General features: G+C 58.5%; 1 protein-coding gene across 2 annotated transcripts; it reads right to left on the reverse strand.

Moving 5' to 3' along the window:
* Positions 1-345: 345 nt before the first annotated feature.
* LOC117645974 (E3 ubiquitin-protein ligase HECW2) lies at positions 346-23,304 on the reverse strand. Of its 2 annotated transcripts, XM_034386562.1 has the most exons (12): positions 23,189-23,304; positions 22,927-23,074; positions 22,314-22,824; positions 22,018-22,203; positions 20,788-21,059; positions 4,480-4,686; positions 4,092-4,358; positions 3,880-3,978; positions 3,590-3,785; positions 3,301-3,499; positions 3,019-3,217; positions 346-2,931 (listed from the first exon to the last, which is right to left on the reverse strand). In XM_034386562.1, the coding sequence occupies exons 1-12, from the start codon at positions 23,226-23,228 to the stop codon at positions 2,820-2,822; spliced, it is 2,436 nt and encodes an 811-aa protein (XP_034242453.1). In that variant the 5' UTR covers positions 23,229-23,304; the 3' UTR covers positions 346-2,819. The 2 variants fall into 2 exon arrangements, with proteins under 2 accessions (XP_034242453.1, XP_034242455.1); XM_034386564.1 differs by lacking the exons at positions 20,788-21,059; positions 22,018-22,203; positions 22,314-22,824; positions 22,927-23,074; positions 23,189-23,304 and adding an exon at positions 10,194-10,280.
* Positions 23,305-23,666: the final 362 nt, after the last annotated feature.

The following is a 23,666-nucleotide window of genomic DNA, read 5'->3' on the forward strand; positions in this document are numbered from 1 at the left end:
ACCTGCTGCAACGCGGAGCAGACAGTTGAGTTTGAAAGTTTCGGTGCTGCCACTGTAAGCATAACAAACCGCGAATAGCTGGAAAGATTAGGCACTTATGGATAACTTTCGCGTCATATCATGACCATAGGGTGGGCACACTGTGACATTTTCTTTCATAGAATAAGACGTTTGTGTCTCGCTCATTCCGTGGTTGAATGAATAAACCCTCTTAGCTTGAGCGTGGTGTCATTGGTACTCCTTCACCGCGCAATTTGAAACGTTTCAGGGCACTGTGTTGTGTGAGTCGTGTGGTCATGATTTCTCAAATTTCATTGGATGTCAGGTATATTTAAAGACATAAAATAAAACAGGTTTTCCCTTGTATTGTTTAAGTTTAATACAAACAAAAGTAAAAAACAAGAAACATAAAGACATTGACAGAGACAATGTTTGTCTTACCGGACAGTGCAAGTCCTTCAGACATATAGTGACTAGCATCTGTAAACATAAATCACACATCTAAAATTACTCAACAATAAAACATATTCACTTATAAAACAGCTTAGAGGCAAGTCAAAATAAAGATAACTTATGTTAGCAAACGGAGGAATAGACTTTGCGGAACAACTGCAAACTCACTCTTAAGCCAAAATCCATTGATCTATGTACAAACTTTCATTAATCAAACAAAATCCCACCTGGATGTAAGATTGATGAGCAAATCAACACACTTGTAGGATTCACACCAAAAAAAATGGAAGTGCCCAGGCAATACAAGAAAACCATTGAAATAAGTGAATTGATTGTTTTGTGCCTGTGGTCAAATTTGAAGGTACAATCTCATATTCTCATCTTAAAATGTCCATAAACCCTGTAAGATGATTGTTTAGTTCCAGTTCATGAAAATTAAGATTGCATTTGTTTTGATTTGCTCCTCCTTATTTCTACGGGCAACTAGAGTAAATAAATAAATATTATAGCTAATTGTACTATTTTGCATATAATTTATGGGTTCTGCCTTTGGCAGATCTTAGTATTGAACAAATGATAAATGTGTTTGAAGCACACCAAAAGGAAAACCTGCCATTGTTAAATATGTTCTTATATAAAACAACACAAGACATTCACGCGAGTCACTCAAGTGTTTGGAAATGGAAGAAGAAAATTTTGGACAAAAGCCAACATCTGAAAAGTAACATCTGAAATCTTGATCATAATTATCAACAGCTGATTTATGATTCACATGTAAGTGTTTCTACAATATTAATGATGGAAATATACAAAACAAATCAATTTGCTATAGCTGAAATAAAAATCAGCATCATTGTCCCCAACCAAAGTGACATACCTTGTGTCTATTCAATAATTTTAGGAAAATATAGTCTGAAGTAAAACTGGCACATCCCCGATTCATGTTTAATAGCATGAATTCTAGTTTCTTTCTAGAGTTCTTGAAGTAAGTAAAAAACAAATTTCACCTTTAAAAATTTGCTACCTACAACTCACAAGTCCTTCTGGATCAGTTATATTTTAAAATGGGAATTACAATTTTTAGGGGGAAGGGGGGTCTACAGTCTGTCACATATGTGAGTAAGACTTCTTGCTAAAAATTTCTTTTGTTTAAACAATTTTCTCATGGACGGTACTTTTGATGCTACAGCAAAAAGACCTAGGGTGTGTCAAAATGGCATTAGGTATTTCATTTTGAATCCCATAGACACAATTTAGGACACATCCAAAAAGAAAAGAGTGAATAGATGTCACTCAATGCTCCATCAAAACATTGGCCACAACTCCAAGCATCGCTTCAAGACAAATTTATACATTTGCAAATAACTACATATTTCATCGATTTGAGACTAAATTAACTTAAACTAGATTTCTCTACATAAACAGGCAGTCATTTCTTATTTCTAAAGAGAAGGCGTATCTGGCTACTCACACATACAAAGAAAGTAGTGGTTGAGTATGACTTAGATAACTACACTTCAATATTCTGCAAGTCATGCAAGAGCAGATAATATTTGGTCTGACACACTGGAATAAATACAGATATTTTGCACCTCTACAAGCATACTTTGCAATTCATTCAGGAAAAAAGGGTACACTCGTGCAATTATAAATACAAATGACACAAGTTTAGAATTTTAAAACTTTCTATAACTAATGAAAACAAGAAAGTACAGGAATACATAATTTGGGGTGGGTAAATAGAAGAATAGATCAAACACCTTGAACTTAGAAGATTCAGAACTGCAAAGTGGAAGAACATATCATAAAATCCATTCACAAATGCTCTGAAGTTTGATTTTAAACTTCTTAACAATGTACAAAATTTAAATGACTAGACGGAAAATAAATAAAATGTATCTACTCTATAAGCCATTTGAATAACATTCAACAATGAATGCAGTACAGAAATTAACTGTGTTCCAAAACACTGAAGTTGCAAAACATTAAGAGGTCAGACAGACTTGGAAGATTTAACCTTTTCATAAAGAACTCCTAGAGAAAAAATATCATTACCTTCCAAACAGAAATTTAAGACCTGGAATATTATTTATAACTACATAATTCAAAAGCTCTTGCTTATCACAAGTATACCACAAACGGCTGAGAACCTCAACTGAGTGAACCTGAACAGTATATTGTGTCATTCATAAGTTTAGAAAGTCTCCTGCCAACAAGAAGACTCTTAGCCATGAACAGGACAGTCACAGTTCTCATTAACACAGCCAGAGAGTTTTTGGTATAACTATTTCTCTTCACAGCATCAATGTACCCATGGACCTTGTTTGAGTAAATACTGTTATCTATGACTACATATATCACTCTTCTTATTCAATGCCAAATGTGTTGGTTTCCTCAACAGCAAGGAGTAGTTTCTCATAAAGAATTTCAGGAGTAGGATAAGGTGGTAAATCCAAGCGGTTGAAGCATGTATGGGCTCTGGAAAGGAAACAAAAATTTAGAGAAATTAGTCAAGGTCCAGTTTCAAGGAATTTTCCCAACACACTATATGAAAATGGCAAGTACCTTGGCAGGCTATTAGGCTTTCCCCACTTCTCAATACAAAACTTTCTTGGGCCAGTGGAACCTCGAAGAGCTGCAAACCCTTCATATGGGATACTGGATGTCCCAGTCACAAACTGTAATAGCCTTAGTCTTTGTTCATTGCTGAAACGCTCAATAGCAGACCAAAACCACTGCATAACATGATGACTATCATGGTAACCTAAAAAAAAACAACTTTATGTACCAAGATCCAAGTACTCAGGCATCACAAGATTAAAAAGTAAAAAATTAAAAATTGCTTACCAGATCTATATTCAGTATTTTTCCGCCAGTCAGCTAAATCTATTTCAGCTGTGCCAGCTATCACAAGCTCAAGCTCTCGAGCATCAAATACTGATACAAGACGAGGATCAACAACTTCATAAAACCCTCTAACCAATGAGTCTGTTTGTTCTGAAACTCCTCGTTCCAGCCTCCACCGCACAACTCTCTCCAAATAGTCCTAAAATTTTAAAAGAAGGACATTTAATCAAACAATTTTCTAAAATTGTAACATTTTTTTAAAGTTTCTTAAAATTTGACCAAAACTTACCTTTTTATTAGCTTCACTAACTGTCACATTACGACCTCCAGGTTTAAGCTCTCTTTCCACCACTTGTCCGAATACTTCCTCTGTCACAGCAAATGTGAGGTCCAATACCTCAGAGGAAATGTCATTTTCTTTAATCCACAGTAAGCTTTGATGGAACTCTGCATCAAGTGACTCCAAGTCACTAAGAGATACTGGTCTGTAATGAAAAAGATATAAGTAAAAGAAACCAATCATGAAAGGATGGTAAAAACCAGAAAATACAAAAGGGTTGAAATAAGTATTTTACTTACAATCTGAGAAGTGCTTTGTAGAAAGGGCGTGTGAAAAAGGCATCCAGCAGGTATTGATGAACCAAAGCCAGCCCTAAAACACGGCCACTAAACCTAAACCTACAACAAAAGGAGAAAAACATGTAAGAAAGAAAGTCCACTAATAAGGTTAATAAATGGAAAAAATTAGATGGCCATGTTTTGGTTTAAAACAGTTGGCAGGGGACACTTACCATTCATGATGGTTGTCAACAAATGCAGACATGGGCGACACCTGAACTGTGTATGTGTCATTGGCAGAATACTCGAAGAGGCCGTAGTAAGGATTAAAGAGCTCCCTCGAAAGCAAGAAAAAGAATTCCCTGGATGGGCCTCCATAATCAAGACCTTCCTCTCGATCAAAGGTTATGTAAAGTTTACATTTCTGAAGATCTTTCTTTGAGGCCGCCATTATTTTACTAAAAGCATCCTCGAGGAGGTGATCGCGTCTAATGTGCAACCTGCAAAACAAGAAAAAACAAATCAATAATTGGGCAAGGCAAATAAAAATGTAAGGCCTCTATTAAAAATATACAGAATTCAAGAATAAAGGCATCCATTGGGTGCTTTGGATGCACTTACTTGAGCTTCCCCGGGCCCTGGCCGTATCCCTTGGACTCCAGCTTCCGGTAGAAGTTCCTGAGCTTGGCCTCGAAGTCCCTGCGGTAGGGCGCGGGCGCCCTGGCGTTGGCCCGGGACAGGCCGGGGCTAGCCTGCGGCGACAGTTGCGGAGACCGCGCGTTGGACGGCACGGCGGGCACGTAGCTCATGATCTCCTGCTCGAACAGGCTGCAACAAACAGGACAAGCACGTCAGACAGTGTGTCGATGACCGCCGGAGTGTTAGGCAACCCAACGCACAGGCGCGGCCGCCCGGCCCCGCCGCCTGCCCGAGGTCGGGTAGGCAACCCAACTGACAGACTGGGTTCCAAGGCCGGGTTCCAAGGGACGGACGGCTCGGAGACAAAAGCGGGTGGCTCGTCCCGTCAGTGTCGCGCCCTTCGAAAAGCCTCGACTCGCAGAGCACGGCACAGAGCCTTGAAAAGCTCTGCTCCCCCGCCCCCACGGCGACACGGCGACACGGCGACCCGGACCGCCATTTACGTGCAAATCGCATCGCATCGCGCAGCACGGCGCGCCCAGGCCGGCCTCTGCCACGCCTGCGACGCCATTCGAGCTGCAAAGCGTATGCAAACAAACACCGGCAAAAGGCCCCGTCCACCCGTCCTACAGGGTGCAGTGCAGTGTGTGTGCGGGCCGGGCGGAAGGGCTGGACGCCGACCCCCAAGCCCCGGCGGACGCCATGGAGGGCATGGCGGCCACACGGGTGCGAGAGAGGGTAGCCGGCAAGAAGGGTTCAGGCAATGACAGGGCCCGGCCGCCCTGCCGCCCTGCCGCGCCGTGCTATAATTCGACGTAATGGCCTACGCGCTACAGGCTGGCCGAGGAACCCGAGGCCCCAAATAAATAAACCACGACATCGGCTGGCAATCTGGCAATCTAGCAATCCGGCGATGGGCGGGTAATGGGCGGAGGCGCGGCTACCGACGTCGCCTTGCCGCCCATTTCAGTGCGCGACAGTGCCGAGGCAATGCCGAGGCGGGGGCGGCACTAAGTGCGGACGCCGTGGCCACCACACCGCGAGGGTGACGTCACATTCCGATTCCGATTGAGATTCCAAGTGCGGCGAGTGACGCCACGCGGCGCAGTCAAGTGCAGGCGACGGCCGGGACGCCTCGCGCACCGCGGCACAGCGGCGCCGCCTGTGTGAAGTGAGCGGGTAATCATCCAACGGACCGACACCGACGACGCCACGGACGGACGGACGCATTGGGAAATCGTACGTAGACCCCGCAGCGCGCCGCAGCGCGCCACGCCACGCGTGGGGCCAAGGGCCGAAACCAACAGACACACAGACAGACAGACAGACAGACAGACAGACAGACAGACAGACAGACAGACAGACAGACAGACGGACGGACGCCACGAAGGGGGAAAAGGGCGCGCGCATTTCGGCGCGACAGCCACAGTTTCCAGTGCAGCGGTCACGTCCGCCGCACCACACCCGCTAGTACGCCGCTATGAGAGAATCGAGGCACTGCGCCACCGCCACCCACACGCCTTGCTTCGCCTTGCTTCGCCTTGCTGCAAGGCGCAGGGCGCAAGGCGCGTGCCCCCGGGTGTAAACAAACAGGCCGCAAGGCCCGCCATGCCCGTCCTCCTCAACGTCCTGTCCCGCGAGGCCGCGACGCAACACGCACACACATCGGCCATAAAAAAGGGCAAGGCACCGAGGCGCAGTGCGCTGCACCCGATCGCGCACGCCCCGCTCGGAGTGCAGGCGGACGTGCGAGAGAGAGAGAGAAACGAGGCCGCCGTCGCCGAGGCTCGAACTCCAGCCCGGAGAGCGGCCACACGACGAGCTCGACGACGGCGGAGCGAGGAGCGTCCGCGGCGGTGCGCCGCGCTGGGTAGGCAACCCCCGCGCCGGCGTGAGTTGGCGCGGCCCAGGCGCGCGGTGGCAGGCGCACGGCGCACGGCGCTCGGCGCACGGCGGTGGCGGAGTGGCGGCCCGGGCCGCGAGCAGGCCGTCGAAGCCGCGGTGCGCAGAGGCGGTGCTCGAGGCGCCAGCCCGCATCCAGCAGCCTTGGCGCTGCGGCCCCTGCGGCCAGTGCGCGAGTGCGGCCAGGCCTACGGCCAGGCCTACGACGGCCATCAGGCCATACGCGGCGCCAATCAAGGCCAGCCTGGAGGCGCCTAGAGGCCAGCCAGCCAGGGGATCAAAGGGGCAGGCCGGGCACACATAAAGCAGCGGCGCCGACCCAAGTGTCCGCGTGTCCAAGTGTCGGCGGGGCCGCACCGCGCCGCACCGTCAGGGCAAGGCGGGCAGGGCGCCTCGACGAACCAGCGCCGCCCGTCAGCTTGCGACACTCCGCGCGGGGTGGTCCCCGTCAAAGTTCCGAGCCCTCCCCGCGCAGCACGAGAAGGGCTTAGCCGACGACGCGGCTACCGCAGGCACTGCCAGGGCACTGCAGGCGGGGCGGCCGACTCGTGCGACTGCACAGCACACTGCACAGCAGGTGCGCGACGTCTCCAAATCCCCCTATAACAAGCGTCTCCGCGGAACGCAAACATATCAATGCAAAACGGCCGCCTCATCTGCATTCTGCTGCAGCACTGCAACAGCTGCAGGCGGTGCAGGCGGTGCATCCGCGGCCAGCTGCCGGGAATCCTCTGTCACCAGTGTGGGCACAGTGTGAGCAGCGTCGGGGAGGAGGGGGGGGGGCATACCAGCGGGCCGAAACCCCGCGCCCCGCGCCCCTGCAGAACGCAACGCGCAACCGCCTGCATGCAAGAGTAAGCACAGCAAGCAGACCGGCAGGGCCCGGCGCCCAAATAGACCCTTGTTGCACTTTTTTCCGTCGCTAAATGCGTAACGGGCCGGCAGGGCGGCGGCGCAGGGACTAGCAGGGACAGGGCGGCAGGGCCGCGCCCATCCATAAATGCATGCGGCGTGCGGCGAGGTATACGCCGCTCGCTCGTCGGGAAAGTGGGAAACGACGAGGAAGCGGCAAGGAAAACGGCGAGAAAAGCGGAGGGGTGAAAAGCGAACTGCATCCAGTCGTGCCGGTTGCACAGTGTGCGAGCGTGTAAACGCGTAAGCGGCGTCCACTCGGAGAGCCCCGTGGGAAAGAATGAATGGACGGCGCGGCGCGGAGCGGACAGCGGCAGCGCGATGATCGACGCGCCGCACTCGACTCGACGCGGAGCGCGGCGTGGGTGCGAGAGAGAAAGAGCGGCAAAACGCGCCGCGGGCCGGAAAAAGGCGAAGCATTCAAATGGCCGCGCCGCGTCGCCGCGGCTCGGCTCGGCTCGCGGGGGCGGCGGCGGCGGAGGGGGACAGAGATTGCGAGGATCTCTTAGTTAGTTCGTTTGCATTGCGGCCGACACGGCCGACGAGACGCGCCGGTCGCACTGGGCAAGCGCCATGCAAGCGACGATAAAGGCGCGGAAAAAAATATTTATACGAAAACGCGTCCGACTGGAATGAAAACACGGCGATGCGAGAAGCGGCAGGCCTGGCAGACCTGGCAGGCCGCTCGAACCAAGGTCCTTTCTAATTTCACAGCCAATTACACGTACGTACGCCCGTCCCGTTGACGCCGTGCGTCCCGCAGAGTGCTGCGCGGAGCACGCGCTGCACGCCGTGCGCGACGACGCCGCTGTTAGCACGGCGCGGCGGGGCTGTCGGTTTTCGGGTTTCCTTTTCCAAGCCCCCAATTTCGCTCCGTGTATCCATATGATAAATTGTGACCATATAAAGTTTAACGTATGGCTCTCGTTATCGCATGCACACCCACACAGAGTGTCCGGCTTTTGTCGCCTGTCCTTCGCGGGAACGCAACATCCGCCTGCAAATAAACGAGACGGCTTTCGCGGTGTGCCTCGATGAGTTCTATCGCACCGCCGGGCCCCGCCCCGCCCCGCCCCGCCCCGCCGAGATTGACACTCATCCTTTCGACGCACGCGGACTCACTCACACACCCACACCAAAACACACACGCACGCACGCAAAAGAAACACAAAACGCCAATCCTTCCACATTATCAGAAACGGGTTCGACAACCCCAGTAATTCACGGTGCAGTATCGTCGTGACGACAAGACGCCGATCCCGATTGTGTTTGACTCGATTACCCTCTGCGGCGACGCACGACATCTGCCTGACGGCGTCATTTCCATTTCAACTTTTTCATAAAAACGAAAAGTTTTTGAATCGCGCGCGATCGCGATCTCCACGAACACTTACACACGCACGCAGTGTGTGTGGGAGGAAGGTGGAGAAAAAGGGGGGGGCATAAATCAGCAACACGACGTCCTGTGATAAGGAGGCGTGACGGAGAGGAGTGGGGGGGGGGGGGCTGCTACCGGTACTACACACTCGGGCGCGCCGACTGCGCCGACCGGCGGGCAGGTGCACAGGAGCGCGCGGTGAGAGGTGAAGGGTGGCGGGGCGGCGAGGCGGCGAAAATCCGTTGCCGCGAACCAACTGGACGGCAGCAGTGCAACAACAGTGCAACGACTGCTGCGCCACTGCTGCGTTGCTGCGTGCACTGTGTGCTCTTCGCCTCGACTGCGTGCAGGCAGGCCTTCAGCTCCAGCCTGCTGGCGTGCCGCGGTGCCCGCCCGTTCCCTGTCCGGAGACGGGATGGTGGGATGGACACTGGACGGGGAGGATTGTCTCCTCCGGCCAAGGACGACCCCAAACCTACGGTGCGGTGCCCCGGTGCCCCCCACTCCCCCGCCCTCTCCATCTTACCTCGTCTCCTCCCTCACTACTACAGACAATTGGCCGTAGTAAATCAAAAGAAGTCGACACTGCTGCCTGTCAAAATGTCGAGCGGCTGCCTGGCTGCCTTGCCTGGCTGCCTGCCTCCTCCCTGACTGAACGTGAGTAGGACGAGGAGACGTGTCAAAGGCAGCTTTGCCTTGCTTTGCCTGGCTCGCCTTCACTCCGCGTCCTGTCATTGCCTCCACGGGCACGGCCGGTAGGGAGGCACGAGCTGCGAGGAGCTCATCCCGCAGCCAAAAGGACACTAGAGGGGCGTTTTTTTTTTTTCGAGAAAAAGGACGCCAAGGAAGGCGGTGGTGTGGCGGTCACTGGGCGGCCACGCCGCTCTCGGCTTTGGCACGCGCGGCCCAACTGCCCCCAGCGTGGCAACGCGGCCGACGCGGCCCTGATGCAGATGCGTGCGATGCGCGATGCATTCCCACTCAAGTGACAGGAATAGCTCGGCCCGCCCGAGCCGCACGACGCACCCCACCGACCCAGTCACAGACCCGAGCGCGGACTCAGCCACGAACCCCGTCACCATCTCAGTCACGGACAGATCCACTACGACTACGCCCTCCCCGCGATTACGAAGGTGCAACAGGTCAAGGAAAGGCGGCCAAGCCCTGGCCCCCTGACCGCCCCACCGCCCCGCCGCCCCGCCGCCCCGCCGCCACCGCCCGCTGGACTTCGCCCGTATCGGCGGCCACCGGGCCCCGAACTTGTCCTCACGGGCCAAGAACCAACCGCCACACCAGTGACAACTACCGAACACTTCGAAATAGAGTGTCCTTTCCTGGGCACGATTATTGAAAGCAAATGTGCATGTCACAGCAATAAATATTGGGACTTCCCCGCCACAATGTTTTTGCAACTGAAAATTTCTCCACAAGGGCGGCATGGTCCAAGACCGGGGAGACTCAGAGACACCTCCCGACAGAGACACACGACATCGACGGCACTTACAGGCTGAACACAATCCCGAACATCTTCGTTACAAATCCCATGGTGCTGCTGGGGCTGCGGGGGCGGGACCATCACCTCGGGGAGGAGGGCCCTGGACAGGCCCGGCGCGCTCGCGACGTCGGCGACGACGGCCACCTCGCACACGCGGCACGCACGGCACGCGGGGGAACGCCAACGAGTGCGTTGGGCACCACGACGCGTCACGGCGGTCACGGCACGGCGACTGCAGCACGGCACTACCTCGCCCCGCGACAACTTGTGCGCGACTGACTGCTGACTGAACTGAGTGTGGAGTGAGTGGAGTGGTGGTGACGGAGGAGGAGGAGGTCGGAGCCGGCCGACGCGGCGGAGCGCGGCGCGGCGGCAAGGAGCCGAGGCCCGCCCCGCCCCCACCCCGCCCCGGCAACCCGGCCGCCCGCCAGCAGCACCACGGACACCATCATCCCCGGCGTCCCCGCCCCCGTCCGGGGCTCCGCTGCTCCGCCACCAAGGGCACCACCCCTTTCTTCCTTTCCTCCAGGGGTCCGGGCCGGACCACCCCGTCGACGCCACAATGCGGCGCGGCCTCCCCGCGGCCACGGTTTCGCGCATTTTACTCGATCCCAACAAAATCAGCGACCAGCATTATTTTGGCGACGAGCGAAAGTGCGCGTCATTGCATCGGTGCATCGGCACTCCTTCAGCCTTTTTACCTGCTGCGTCTGCCATTGAGGTGGGGCTGGCGGGGGCGGCGGCGCAATGTTGCCGAATCTGCCCCCGGAACAGCACGGCCAAAAGGCCAAACGGCCAACAAACTTGTCATTTTGTGGACACCTCCGTTTGTTCTTTTGGCAAGTACAGTACGTACACACACATCCTACTGATAAAAAGACGAAGGAGGTCTCACACCGAAATCGCCGCATCCGGTTTCGCTTCGGTGCCGTGCGACGCTTTAGGGCCCGCTGTGCCGCGACACATACGCGCGCACACACACACTGTACACATACATTCACACACACACAAACACACAGACACACGGCGCGATATTGCATGCAAATGAACGCGTCGAACGCCGCCGAGCGTCTTTTCCCGCCAAAACGCCGCGATTGCTTCGCGCTTCGCCTATGCGCTTCGTCTATGCGCTTTGCTGCGCTTTGCTGCGCTTTGCTGCGCTTTGCTGCGCTTTGCTGCACTTCGCTTCGAAACATCCGTGAAAACTCGCAGCTGTGTCGTCGACCAGTGACCCTAGATAAAAGCAGGCGAGCGAGCGAGCGCGCGCGCGAACGCACTCGCTCGCTCACTCGGCCTGCCCGCATCGGGGCCCTCGAACATCGCCTGGACACACGTGTTGCCCGGCGCGCGGGTCTGGCGGTGCTGGCGGTGCACGGTGGCGGGGCCCTACAGGGCATGGCGATGGCGGGCCATGGCGGGCCGTGGCAGGGGCCTTCCGGGAGGGGCAGGCCGCCCCACCCCACCCCGTCAGCGCGGCATTTCACTCGCCAATTGGAACAAACAAACACAATGCCCCGGGCGTGGCCACTGCTAGGTCCACTGCGAGGCCCCATGCGTGCCGGCGATGGATCGGTCCAGTCGTTGGCGGGCCGGGACTGCACTCTGGACGCGGACGTCGCGGGTCCGCGGGTTCGAACCCCGGCGGCGGCCGCAGACGGGCCGAAAATAGAATCCGCGGGGTGCGCGACGACGGCCAGCCAGCCTGGGCGGTGCGGGCCGTGGCGAGCCGCAGAGCCGCAGCGTGCCGCCAAGGACGATGCGGCGTGGACCGTCCGGCCCTGGACCAAGCCCTTGCCCTTGATGGAGGGCCTGCAGGCAGGGGCGTCGGCACCGGGGCGGGGCGGGGCGTCGGCCGCCGGAGACACACACGAGCGCGTCGACGCGACGCTTCGCGCGCATCGCACACGGGAACGACATCCAAGATCAATTATTTCCTTCCGTGTTTGTGTCTGTACCGGTGTTTGTATTAGTGTGTGTGTGTGTGCCAGAGTGTGTGCGTGCGTGCGTTTCATTGATTCGCCGTTTCGCCCCGATTGCACGGCCGGCAGAGCGGCGGGACACGCGGCCGGCATCGCCATGCACTTGTTGGGCTGGTCCGTCACTCCGTCACCGCCACCACACACGCGGATGCGGACTTCTTACTTACTGCTCCTACATGCGCAGTCACGGGCCGGCTGGAGGCAGCCGGTTTGAGTGATAACCACACACACACACACACACCTGCAGTAAAGCGCCAAAGCGCCAACCTGCTGCAAGGTGCGGCACTGCCTGCACCGCCTGCACCGCTCCGTCCTTGCGGCCTGACCCCTGGCCAAGCTAGCCAAGCCCCTGAGCGCCGCGCCGCGCCGCGCGCGCACCGCTGTGCCAAAACCGCCGTGGCGTCAAAACAGAAACGTTTTTCTACTGGACCGGACGAGTGGCACACTGCGCCTGTGCGCATGGTCGGACTTCCCCGCCGTGTGTGTGTGTGTGTGTGTGAGAGTGTGTGTGTGAGTGTGTGTGAGAGTGTCTGTCTGTCTGTCTGTGTGTCTGTCTGTCTGTCCGAGTGCGCGTTGTCGTGGCGCTGCGACGCATGCCCCGCACCTCCACCCGAGAGGCCGAAATAAGCCGCCTAATCCGCGTTTCCTTGACCACAATCTGGAGCCGGACGAGGAAGATAGGCCCTTTGTTCGATAGCGTGTCGACACGGTGTCGACGCGGCGCTTGGGGCTTCGGATGCGCCGCTGCGCCGCTACCGGTAGTCTCTCTCTCTCTCTCGCACTCAAGGAGCGCCCCGTTCGGGTGCGAGAGAGACAGGGCGACGACGCTCGGCTGTTGGGAATGATCCGCGGGTGACTCACGCGAGGCGCGAGGCGGATCGAGAGCCCTGCACTGTGCACTGCACTCCACGGCCCTAGACGGCTGGGCAGCGCGGTGCCGGGTGGGCGGCTCCTGGCAAGGCGGAGGCACGCGGAGACACATTCAGGGCGTCGGCGACACGGAGACGACGTGTGGTGGCAGTACATACTGCGCCTCGGCGTGCCCCGCAGCTTCCGTTCGCAAACAAGGCTAGGCCCGCCAGCACGCCAGCCGCATGTTCCGCGATTCGGGTGAATCACAATCAGTGTCGTCAGAGTGTCAGTTTTTGTGTGTCCGTGTGTGACTGTGTGTGTGTGTGTGTGTGTGCGGCCCATTATCTTTTCAATTACTCATTACCCGGCAGCCACCGGCAGCCCCGCCAGGGCGTGGCGGAGCGCGGAGCGTTGCCGGAGGCCGCGCAGTGACTTTCCGGCCAAACAATCGAACGGTCGAAACCGGGCGGGAAATCCTGAGACTCAGGCGAATCCTCCAATAGGAGTGCGGCCCCGCTGCCTCTCAATGAAAGACGATCGAAATCCTCCGAACCTACGACACGACAGCGTTTCCACGTTTCCACAGCCTCCACGGAATCGTCGTGGCATTTCCATTCAGCGGGTGTGTCCTGCCGCGAGCCGCGTCACGGCCGGGCTGCTTGACATGCGCGCAAACGCTTGTTGGCCGTCAAACGCGTCATGCAGGGAATAGAGGGCCGCATACCAGGGGCCGCCAACGGACCAAACGCTCGTCAAAACACACGCGGACCGGCAAATAAAATGTCCGAGACGCAAACAAACAGCACGACTGCGAAAATAAAGAGATTTCCCTTAACGACACGGCGTGGCACGGCAGGGCTGCTGTAGGCGCTGGAGGCACCTGGTCGGAATGCCGGGGGGCATTACGTGCGCAGCAAGGACCTTCCCAAGAGCAATCCCGCCAAAGTGGGCTTCTGCAGCACGCACACACACTGGCAAACACACTCGCGCACACGGCCACGTCGGCCACGTCGGCCACACGATTTCCTTCCGCCCTTCTGGGTCCCTCAACCGTTTACGTGTCACGCGGCCAGGCGTAGGTCCACCGCGTCCCGACAACTTTATTCGCGCCGCTCGCCCCTCTCTCACTCTCTCCTCTGTCTCTTTCTCGCTGCCTCGGCTGCGCTTCATCGCCGCGCTCATCACGTATAACACACTAGGTAGTGTTTGCACTTGCCGCCGCGTCGAGACTGTGTGAGTGCGCGTGGGACGGCCGTTCCAATTCCGCAAAAGTGTCTGTTCCACAGTGTTCCACACCACTTTTCCTAGCGCGGCCATCAAAATGCAGCGACACACACACACGCGCACACACACGCGGAAGGAGGCGCCGACTGTCGTGCCCAACAATGGCGGAACCGTCCAGACAGACAGAGCGACAAAGTATGAGAATGTCTCGCGGCCGAAGCTCGGGCCGGCCGGTCTGACGTCATAATTCCAGACGGCAGGAAAAACGGAATAAACAGCCGCAGCGCGCTCGCAAAGCGTAGGAGAGCGTGTGCCAGTTTGAGGTATTTTATCGCTCACTCGAAATACGTCCGCGTCTGTCCGCGCGCGGGGCACGCCGCAGCGACGCGCGACGCCGCGAGCAACGCGCGCACGCAGTCCTGTGTGATGCCTTCATTGGTACGAAGCAAGGTGCAAGTAACAAGGGGATGCCAGAAGTTGCGCGCCAACTCAAACGAATATACTGTGAGGGAAAGGGGGAGGGGGAGAGAGGGACCTGAGCGCGGAGAATGGCCACTCGCTGGCTGATAAAGACGGCTGTGTGTGTGTGTGGCTGGGAGCTGGCTGGGAGGGGGCGGGGGGTTGCATGTGTGTCAGCATGCACACTGGCATTTTCAGCTTGGTGCCGAGCAGCCAGCACAGCCGGCCCCGCCCCGCCCTTCAAGGGGTCGCCCGCATCAACAAGTGCCTCCAGGCCCTCACACTGACACCTTGGCGACCGACGCCAACCCCTGCAACCCGTTTCCCTCGGCGTCAGTGTGTTGGCCGAAAGTGTGGCTGTCGTCACGTCGTCGCCGGCCTGGTGGGCTGCAAGGCTGCAGCCATGGCGAGCTGCTCGCCGTCCGAGGCCACCGCGGCGGCCACTTATCCGTCCAGCGCAGCGCAGGGCCGCCACTCGAGCACCTCATGGAACCTCTCACTCACTCGGCCGGCACTCCAACGCAGCAGGGCGAGCTGGGAAGGGCCCCAAGCCCCTCGAGCTGGCACAGTCAAACAATGCGCGCCCTGACACGAAACAACTGGCTGGCCGGCGCGTGGGGGACCCTCCCTCGTTGCCCTCGGTGGCGTACTCCGTACTGGGTCTGTACTCTACCTGGAGTGGCGCCACGCCACCCCCTGGCGGCCCCGCGCGGCCCGGCCTCCCCGATCGGCGTTCCGATACACATGGCGCTGAGACACAACGACACAACCCTTGCACAAAGCATTCAGAGCCCGGCCGGGGCCGGCCGGGGCTGCGCCTCTTGCATTCCCCGAACGGCGGGACGGCGCGACGGCGGGGCCAGCAGCAGCGCAGGGCGCAGGGCATGCCCCAAACTATAAACACCGCGCTCTCTCTCGCACACACGCTGGCGACGGGGCGGGCGGCAAGGGTGCGAGAGAGACGAGAACAGCATCATGAATCATTACAAGAGACGCGCAGGCTGAGCTGCCACACGCACGCACGCACATACACACACACTCGCGCGCGCGCTCGGAAACCAACAAGGATGTCTAAGAATTCAGCAGCCCCCAGCAGATTCGCCGGCCCCGGGGGAAAGCGGAGTGTGGGGCTGCGGGGGCTGCGGCTGCGAAACCCAACACTGAAAACCATAATCAGCGTTTATCCGGTCCAGAAGTCCGGGGCGGAGGCCGTTGCCGTCGCCACGGCGCTGAGGGACTTCGCGCGACGCCAGCAAAACATACGGGAATAAAACGCAAGCGGCGAAAGTCCGCGAGCAAGACGGCGACCATCTTGACCACGCATCATGTGTCCATAGCGGGGCCGCCAATCCGAAGAACCGAGGGCGATGACGAGGACCGCGGACGCCGCCACAACGCCCAGTCCAGTTCAATCCGGAGGGCATCGGCAGCCGGGGGTCGGGGTTCGACCTGGGCATGTGTGTCTGTGTGTGGCACGTTCGTTTCGCCAAGCAGCGCCAAGCAGCGCCGTGTCCGTCAACACGCCCTACAAGGACGGGACGCCGACGGTATTCGGCGCCGCCGTGACGCCGTGCCCCGCCCACCCCGCGGGCCGGCTGGCCTGGCCTGGCCTGGCCTCCTCGTCGCGAGGGCTGCAACGCTGCAACGCCAGACCGCTCGGCTGCCCTATCGCAGGGCGCCTGCCAGACCCGCAAAGCCGACAAACAGCAAAAACCATTCTTCGACTCCACGCTGGTGCTAACGCGCGCTAACGGGCGCCGGGACATATCGCACATCGCTGCCTCGTCGGGCCGCTCCGTGAATGGCGGGGCGGGGCGGGGGAGCGGGGCGGGGCGGGGCGACCAAACTACCGGCCGCCGTGGCGCGGCACTAAAGTCGATAGTAATTGGCTGGCCGGGGAGACACATTTGGGCATGGCCGGCGTACGGCTCCGCGTCGTCGCCCTGCCGCCCATGGCAGCCCATGGCAGCCCAGCCCCGGGGGCTTTCACTTCAGGAGACAACGGCCACCTCAGCCTGCCATTGACAAACACAACAAGCTTGGCGTCGTGAGGCACCGCGCCCCGCGCAGGCTTTCTTCGACGGCGTCCTCGCGGAGGACAAGGCAGGGCGGGGCGCGGGGCGGCGCCACCTGCCCGCCAGCCGCCGCCAGCGCTACAGCTGATTGTTTTCCCGCCGTTCCTCCTGGACACAAAGAGCGGCGCGTTTTCGGCGGGACCGCGTCAAGCAGGCCGGCGGGCCGGCGGGCCGCCTAGCTAGAGGTCGCGCGGACATCCGATAGGCCAGGCCAGAGCGGCCAAAGCCGGCGGCGGGGCGCGGCGGCCGGGGCTCTCTGGGGTGGACGGCGACGCGGCGACGGGCTGGCCAACCCGTCGACCACTGCCTGGCTGGCCGCGGCGAGGCGGCCGACTTGCACGTGCACACCGGGGGCCACGTGCGCGCGCACCGGCGCCCATCCCGCGCCCAACGGCCCACGGCGGGGAGGGGCGGGGCGCGGCCGGCGCCTTCCGGTTGGCAACAGCGGCGAGCACAAAGGACACAGACGCGCGGGAAATCGAACGGACGCGAGTCGTTCACCGAGTTAGTGTCCGAGACGCCGGGCCGGGCCCACCTGCTCTGCCAAGTGCGTGCTTCATCACCCCCTGCACCTGTCGCCCTTGTCGCTCGCTTCGCCATTCCGCTTGGCGAGCCTCGCGTGCTTCGCGCTTCGAGCTTCGCGCTTCGAGCTTCGCGGGGCCGACCGGGCTGACCGGCAGGGAGACGCTCCTAGGCCGCAGTGCAAATGAAGGCCCAGTTTATGTTTCCGACGCGAACGCAGCCCTGGGCGTGCCGTGCCCCTCCCTCCACCACGTGTAGATCGGAAACAGGCCCGTAAAAATACAGCCACGAAAAAACAAGTGAAAAAACCCTTTTCTGTCGAAAAAACACACACTTTTCCGTTCTTCAGGAGAAATGGACAAAAACGACAAAAAAGGCTTGAGTCCGTGCCGGGCCGCACGGTGCAGTTATCACCTCGGATAACAAGAGCGTTTTCTCCATAATGGGAGGGGACACTACAATGGCAAAAAAGTGCCACCTTTTTCTTGTCACTCGAAGAAGGTGCAGCGCCCGAGTGCCGCTCGCGGTGCCCGCTCGGCGCTCGCATTGCGTACCTGGCAGTCCTGGCACCTGGCTGGCCCGCCGCTCGGCCCGCCACGCCGCGCCTCACATCCGACCGTCGTCGTTTTACGCGCCTCTAGGCCTCGCAGCGCCTCGCGGGCCGCGCACCGCTTTCGGAGGCGGCCCGGGGAACGGCGGAGGTCACCGAGACCGCCCTGCCCGCGCGCCGCGCGCCGCGCGCCTCGGAGACAGCCGGAAAAATATCAGCCGGGATGGGCGTGGACGGCGTGGACGGCATTAGGCGACGCGCCGCTCGCACCGGCCCGGTTCCCTCTGTTCACTGTTCCCTGTTCGGGCACCACTCCGAAAACACGGCCGCAGCGAGCAGGGCGAAAGTGACCACCTCTTCACGCGGCGCACCGTTTTGGAGCGGCCGGGCGAATTAGTCGCTAACGAGTCTGGAGGACACTCTCGACCGCCGCCGCCGACGGTACGCCGCGGGTAGGGCATGCACCCACCGGCGGACGGGCACTGCGGACACACCCAAAGCACGCAGCTTCCCAGACGGTTCCTGCTCCTTTTCCCTTTTATTTTCATTCGCGATCGCGTTGGCAGTGGAGCGCGAAACGCGACGGGGCACCGCGACGCGGCAACGCACGGCAGCAGCCGGCCGGCGGGATTGAATGAATAGTCGTGTCAAACGGTGTGCGTGCGTGTGTGTGCGTGTAACCGGAGCCCAAGCTCCTTCCAGTTTCCTCCAGAGCACGGAGGTCGGGGCCGCCACATCGCCCCCGCCGCGGGCCGACGCGGGCCGCACGCAGCCCCGCCCAGCACCCAGGGCGGCGTCCGATTTCAGCACCGTGGCGACATAGGCGTGGCGACCTGGGATGATCGCCCGACTAATCCGCCCAGAATGTGGCGAGCTGCTGCCGCTGCTGCCACGGGCAGGGAGCGGAGCCCTGGCCGTTTTCGCGAAACGCCAAGGGACACACGGCCTGGGGTTCACGCGAGTTCACGCCCCCGCCCCCCACGCCCTCCCCGCGGGGGCTCCAGTTTCGCCTTCGCCCCGCCGCCGGGGACGCAGCACTGGGACACGGTCCGCGGCGCCGGCCCCAAGGCCCTCGCCGTCTACGGCGACACAGCCACGCATGTCCACGGCCTGCCGAGTCGCGGCGCGACGCGACCCCCCTTCTCGCGAAGCTTCCCGAAGCCAAGGACGAAAGACGCGCCCCACAGCCAGGCAGCCAGGCCACCTGCTGCAGCATTGTCGCCGTTTCTCCTGGAAGCACGACTGCTTCGCCTTCGCGGGGTGGCCGGGCCGCGCCATGGCCGTGGCCGCGCCTTTCTCGAGGCCAACAACAATGCGGCGCTGCGGCAGCGCGTGCGCCTGCACACGGCGCGCAGTGCACAGCGCACACACCGGGCAGGGTGGGGGCGTCGTCGTGTTTTCGTGTCCGAACACGGATCTCCCCTATAGGGCCGCCGAGACGGCGGAGGCACAAATGCAGCACAACTGCAGTCCAACTGCAGCCCCCCTCGGCGCGGCCCCGACGGACACCTCGGCCGCCGCGGGCCCGTCCCGTCCTCCCCGTCCCCGTGGATTGAGATGCAAACACCGTCCGGCAGGTGAGGGTGACGGTGAGGGACGCGACGTCCCCGAAAGACCAAGGACCCTGCCTGCGGACCCCTGCCAAGCGGCCCACCTATTCAACGCTGCGATTGCTGCGATTGTCCATGATGTTGTCGTCGTGTGGGTCGAGGTCGAGGACACGCAGCAGGGTTGGCGATCTCTCCGCCCGCGTAGAGTAGCGCACTGTCGCCAACGTGCGCGCCGTACGTTTCCGCATCCAAAATCCTTTTTTCGCATTTCTCCTCTTTATCTCGCCCGTGCTTTGCTTGCTTGACCTGGCCTGGCGGCGCGCCCCGGTGGCACACTGCGTTAGCATGCAGGCCAGGGCGCCGCCACGCACCCGCGGCCCGTTCCGTCCGATGCCGGGCGCTGCGCGCTGCGCCTGTTTGTTTTAGCGATTACATGTAACCGCGCGAGCGAGGAACGCCGCAAATGCCCTACGGCGTACGCGACCTGGACTCTGGACCCAAACAAAGCAGTAAAGAAATTGGCGCGCGCCGCCGAAAAGGACGCACGCGGTCTCGGAGCGTCGGCGCGAACGGCAACGCAACAAGGTGAGGTTGCAACGATACCGCACGGCCAAGCTCCCGGCTGCCTTGCCTGCCAGGCCCGGCCAGGCCAGGGGTCATGCCTCCGAAGCGCTCCGAACGGACACCACGGACCGTCCCTAAATCGGCCCGTCGCCGCGCGCAGTGCTAGCAGTGCTGTGCGTCGCGTCACAACAGAGCCATTGAGCGGAGAACAAAAAGCCCTTCCTTGCGCCATGCCGGCCCTGCGCGCTATCGCCGCTCGAGTAACGGTGCCCTCTGGACCGGGCAGACCGGCAGACGGCCAGCGGCCAGGGTGGTTGCCCCCGGACGCCTAGGCCAGCGGGGTGTGCACTTTCCCTCCGCCAACACGACCGGACCGTCGCCGGGCCGATGATACCGAGCGCCAATTCGATGGCGTGCGAGACGACACGCCGGCGACACGCCGACGACACGCCGGCGACACGCCGACGACACGCCGACGACACGCCCAAACGGTGGCCTCCTGCTTCCTTCCTAGGGCACATTGGCGTCGCTCGAATCGGCGGACCCAAAAGCAATCAGTGTACACATGGCACTGCTCAGGATCAGCACATATCCCAAGCGTCTCAAGCATGTGTAAGTAAGTACTACCCCACTGTGGGGTAGGACAAGACTCCAATCTCTAGCAGACCCTCCCCATCCCTCCCACCCATCCCCTGCCTCCCCCTCCACTCTGCGGCGAGTGCGATGGGCTGCCTGCCCGTCGGGCGGCGCGCGGCCCGCAGGCCGCCGGCTGGTGTCGAATAGGTGGCCTATCCACCGGGCGCTCCCCGACTCAGAACTCAGCCTTACCTCAGGAGGATGGTGAGGTGGATGTCGTCGCTCATGCGGTCCAGGGCGGCGGTCCCCTCCACGCGCACGGCGTTCACCTTGTCGCGCAGCGCCTGGCTGGAGCCCACGAGCGAGTGGCGCTCCCGCAGGATGTCCATGATGTTGGGCTGGCGCAGGAAGGCCACCACCTTCTCGTTGTAGGCCGTGGGGATGTCCACCACGGCGGGCTGCGCGTGCCGCCCCATGGCCACGGCGGCGTGGCCCGCGGCAGGGCGCGGCGGTGGGGCGGGCGCCTGAAAATTTAACGCTTCGGTTACAACAAATTTGACAAAATATCATTCTGGAAAAAATGAAAAAGGGTGCAGCGTACTCAGTCGTAATGAATACCTTGAAAAGCAAAATGAGTAAAACATTACTAACAAAAAGGAGTACTGATTATTGTGATAAAATAAAAGTCTACAGTACATCATTCATAGCATGAGCAAACAAGAATAAAAATACAAGAAAAAAGAACGAGCTAAGAGTTCAGAGAGGTGGTGGTGAAAAACAGTTTACAAAGGAAAAATCATTGCTACACATTGTCTACACAAAATCTAGAAAAATAATCAGACCCCTACTGTATGTTCGTAAAAATAAGAATCTCTATCATAGGCAACAACACAAGGGATGTGGGTGAAATTGCACACGCAGTACTACCACAAACAATGTTCTCAGTTGATTGGTCTTTAGTAAAGTTAAGATGGGTGAAAGAAAATATAATATTCATTAACAAAATATTTTCTACAGAAGACTGTGCCAGAAGATCAAAAATTGGATAATGATTCAGAGGAAATAACTAAGTGTACAGGAGAAAATCAGAAACTACGAAAACAAAACGTTCTATCAAAAGCCACTTGATTGAAGGCGATTTCTAATCAAACCCTACTGGTCAAAACCAAATTCTGAACTCACTCGCACTCGATTCAACTCCTCCTCTCCTGCAGAACGGCTTCGTCGCCGTGCTCCCATTAATAAAAATTTATGCAGTTCAGTGGGTACACGAGGATCCATGAACGTAGTTGTTTTTGTTTTATGGTCAATGAAGAATTGCTGATGAAGTGAGGGTGAAAGGAGAAGGCAGAGGTATGAGATATATCAGACACATAAGGAAATAGATAGACTGGTAGTAGTAAGATTAAAGGGGTAAAAATGGAATGTAGGCATTGACAACAGACAACAGGCAATCAAATTACAAAATAAAATCATCCATACCTTTCCATATCTGTCGAATTTGGTCTCCCAGCCTCTGGGCAGATCTCTAGTAGTATCGGCAAATAAATTGACTAGTAGAACAAGGTCCTTATTATGTTGATAACGTTCAAACCACGTTGGGTCTCTCCTAATTTTAGAGATCATGTGTTTTAGTGAGCCATTTCTGTTGTAGAGAGCAAGAGCCTCCTGTACAAAAAAATATGAAAGGTTGAATTAAAGTAATGAAACTATGCCATTTTCCCAACCTTTTTTTTTTTTTTTTTTGGTATTTAAGAGAAAGTTGGATTTTTACGTACCTGATTCATATGAAGGAGGGTGAAAAAGTCAGCCCGACAAATGAATTTGACTCCAGGCGTAAAGTTGAGGGACTCCCTGTCGACTCCGGCATGAACACTCTGGGCCATCCCGCTGGTGCTGGCAGTGCTGGCCACCCAGGGCCCCAGTGGTGCTCCGTTCTGCAGCATGATGCCGTTGCTGGTGCCGGCGTGCGCGGCGTGCGCGGCGTGCGCGCCGTGGCCAGGGTGCGCGAGGGAGCTGGAAGCCATGGCGGCCACAGAGGACGAGGGCGTCGCGGGAGGAGGCGGAGCAGAGGCAGTCGGCGGTGCCATGGGGGTCATGGCGGTGATGGGCACAGTGCCGCCGCTGTTGCTCCTGCTGCTGCTGCAGCTGTTGCTGCTGCTGCTACTGGTGGCGGCATCGTGCTGAGGCACGTGACCAGCGGGCCCGGGCTCCGCGACCGCTCCACCCACGGCGCCTTCCTCCTCGTCCAACTGCCTGGACGTGATGGTGCGGCGGATGCTCTGGTACCTGGCAGACAGCATAGTGGGCGAAGTGATTACCGAGGTCTCATTGCACGGGCAGCAGGGAAGGGGTGAATGCTCCTCCAGTGGCGAGCACACTGTACAGTACCTCCGATCCAGCTGCTGGCGCTGCAGCTCGTTGCTGGCTGGCCTGGGCGACCGGCTGGAGTTGGCGGCGGGTCGCGTCCACGTCGTGGTGCGGGTCACGTGGTCGATGTAGAATATCCTGCCGTGGCTGTCGATCCGGGCCTCCCAGTCTGCAACAAAGCCAAAGCCAGGCGCGCGTTTAGACGACGCTCAAACCGGCAGGGCGGCGCGACACAAGTGCAACGAGGGGCACGGCGGTGCGGGCGATCTGCCGCTCGACTCACAGGCAGGCAGCGGCTCGGGCAGGGCGCCGCTCACGTCCATCCGCTGGGCCTTCTTCTCCGGGATGGACGGCAGCCTGGAGGCGGGCACGTGCCGCAGAGGCACCGGCAGGGGCGCCGCCCCCAGCGCGCCGGGCTGCGACGAGGAGGCCGCGGACGCGGTGGACGCGGCCGATGCGTAGCTGGGGGCGGGGGAGGTCGGCGCAGGGATGGACGGCGGGGGCGGCAGGGGGGCGGCGTGGTGGTGGTGCAGGTGGTGGTGGCCGTGGTGCTGCAGGTCAGTCAGGGGCAGCGTCACCTCTTCAAATACGTTGTCAGAGTCTCCGCCCGCGTCGCCGTTCAAAGGCAAGTCCCTGCAGGACAAACCAGGTTCAGTACAGGTTCCATGGAAATGCTGATACCCACTCGGAGAGAGAACCGTGGGACTCCGCACCTGACAGGGCTGCCCTGGTTGCTGGGCGGGCTGGGTGGGCTGGTGGTG

Source organism: Thrips palmi, unplaced genomic scaffold, assembly GCF_012932325.1.
Source record: "Thrips palmi isolate BJ-2018 unplaced genomic scaffold, TpBJ-2018v1 HiC_scaffold_19, whole genome shotgun sequence".
Lineage (NCBI taxonomy): Eukaryota > Metazoa > Arthropoda > Insecta > Thysanoptera > Thripidae > Thrips > Thrips palmi.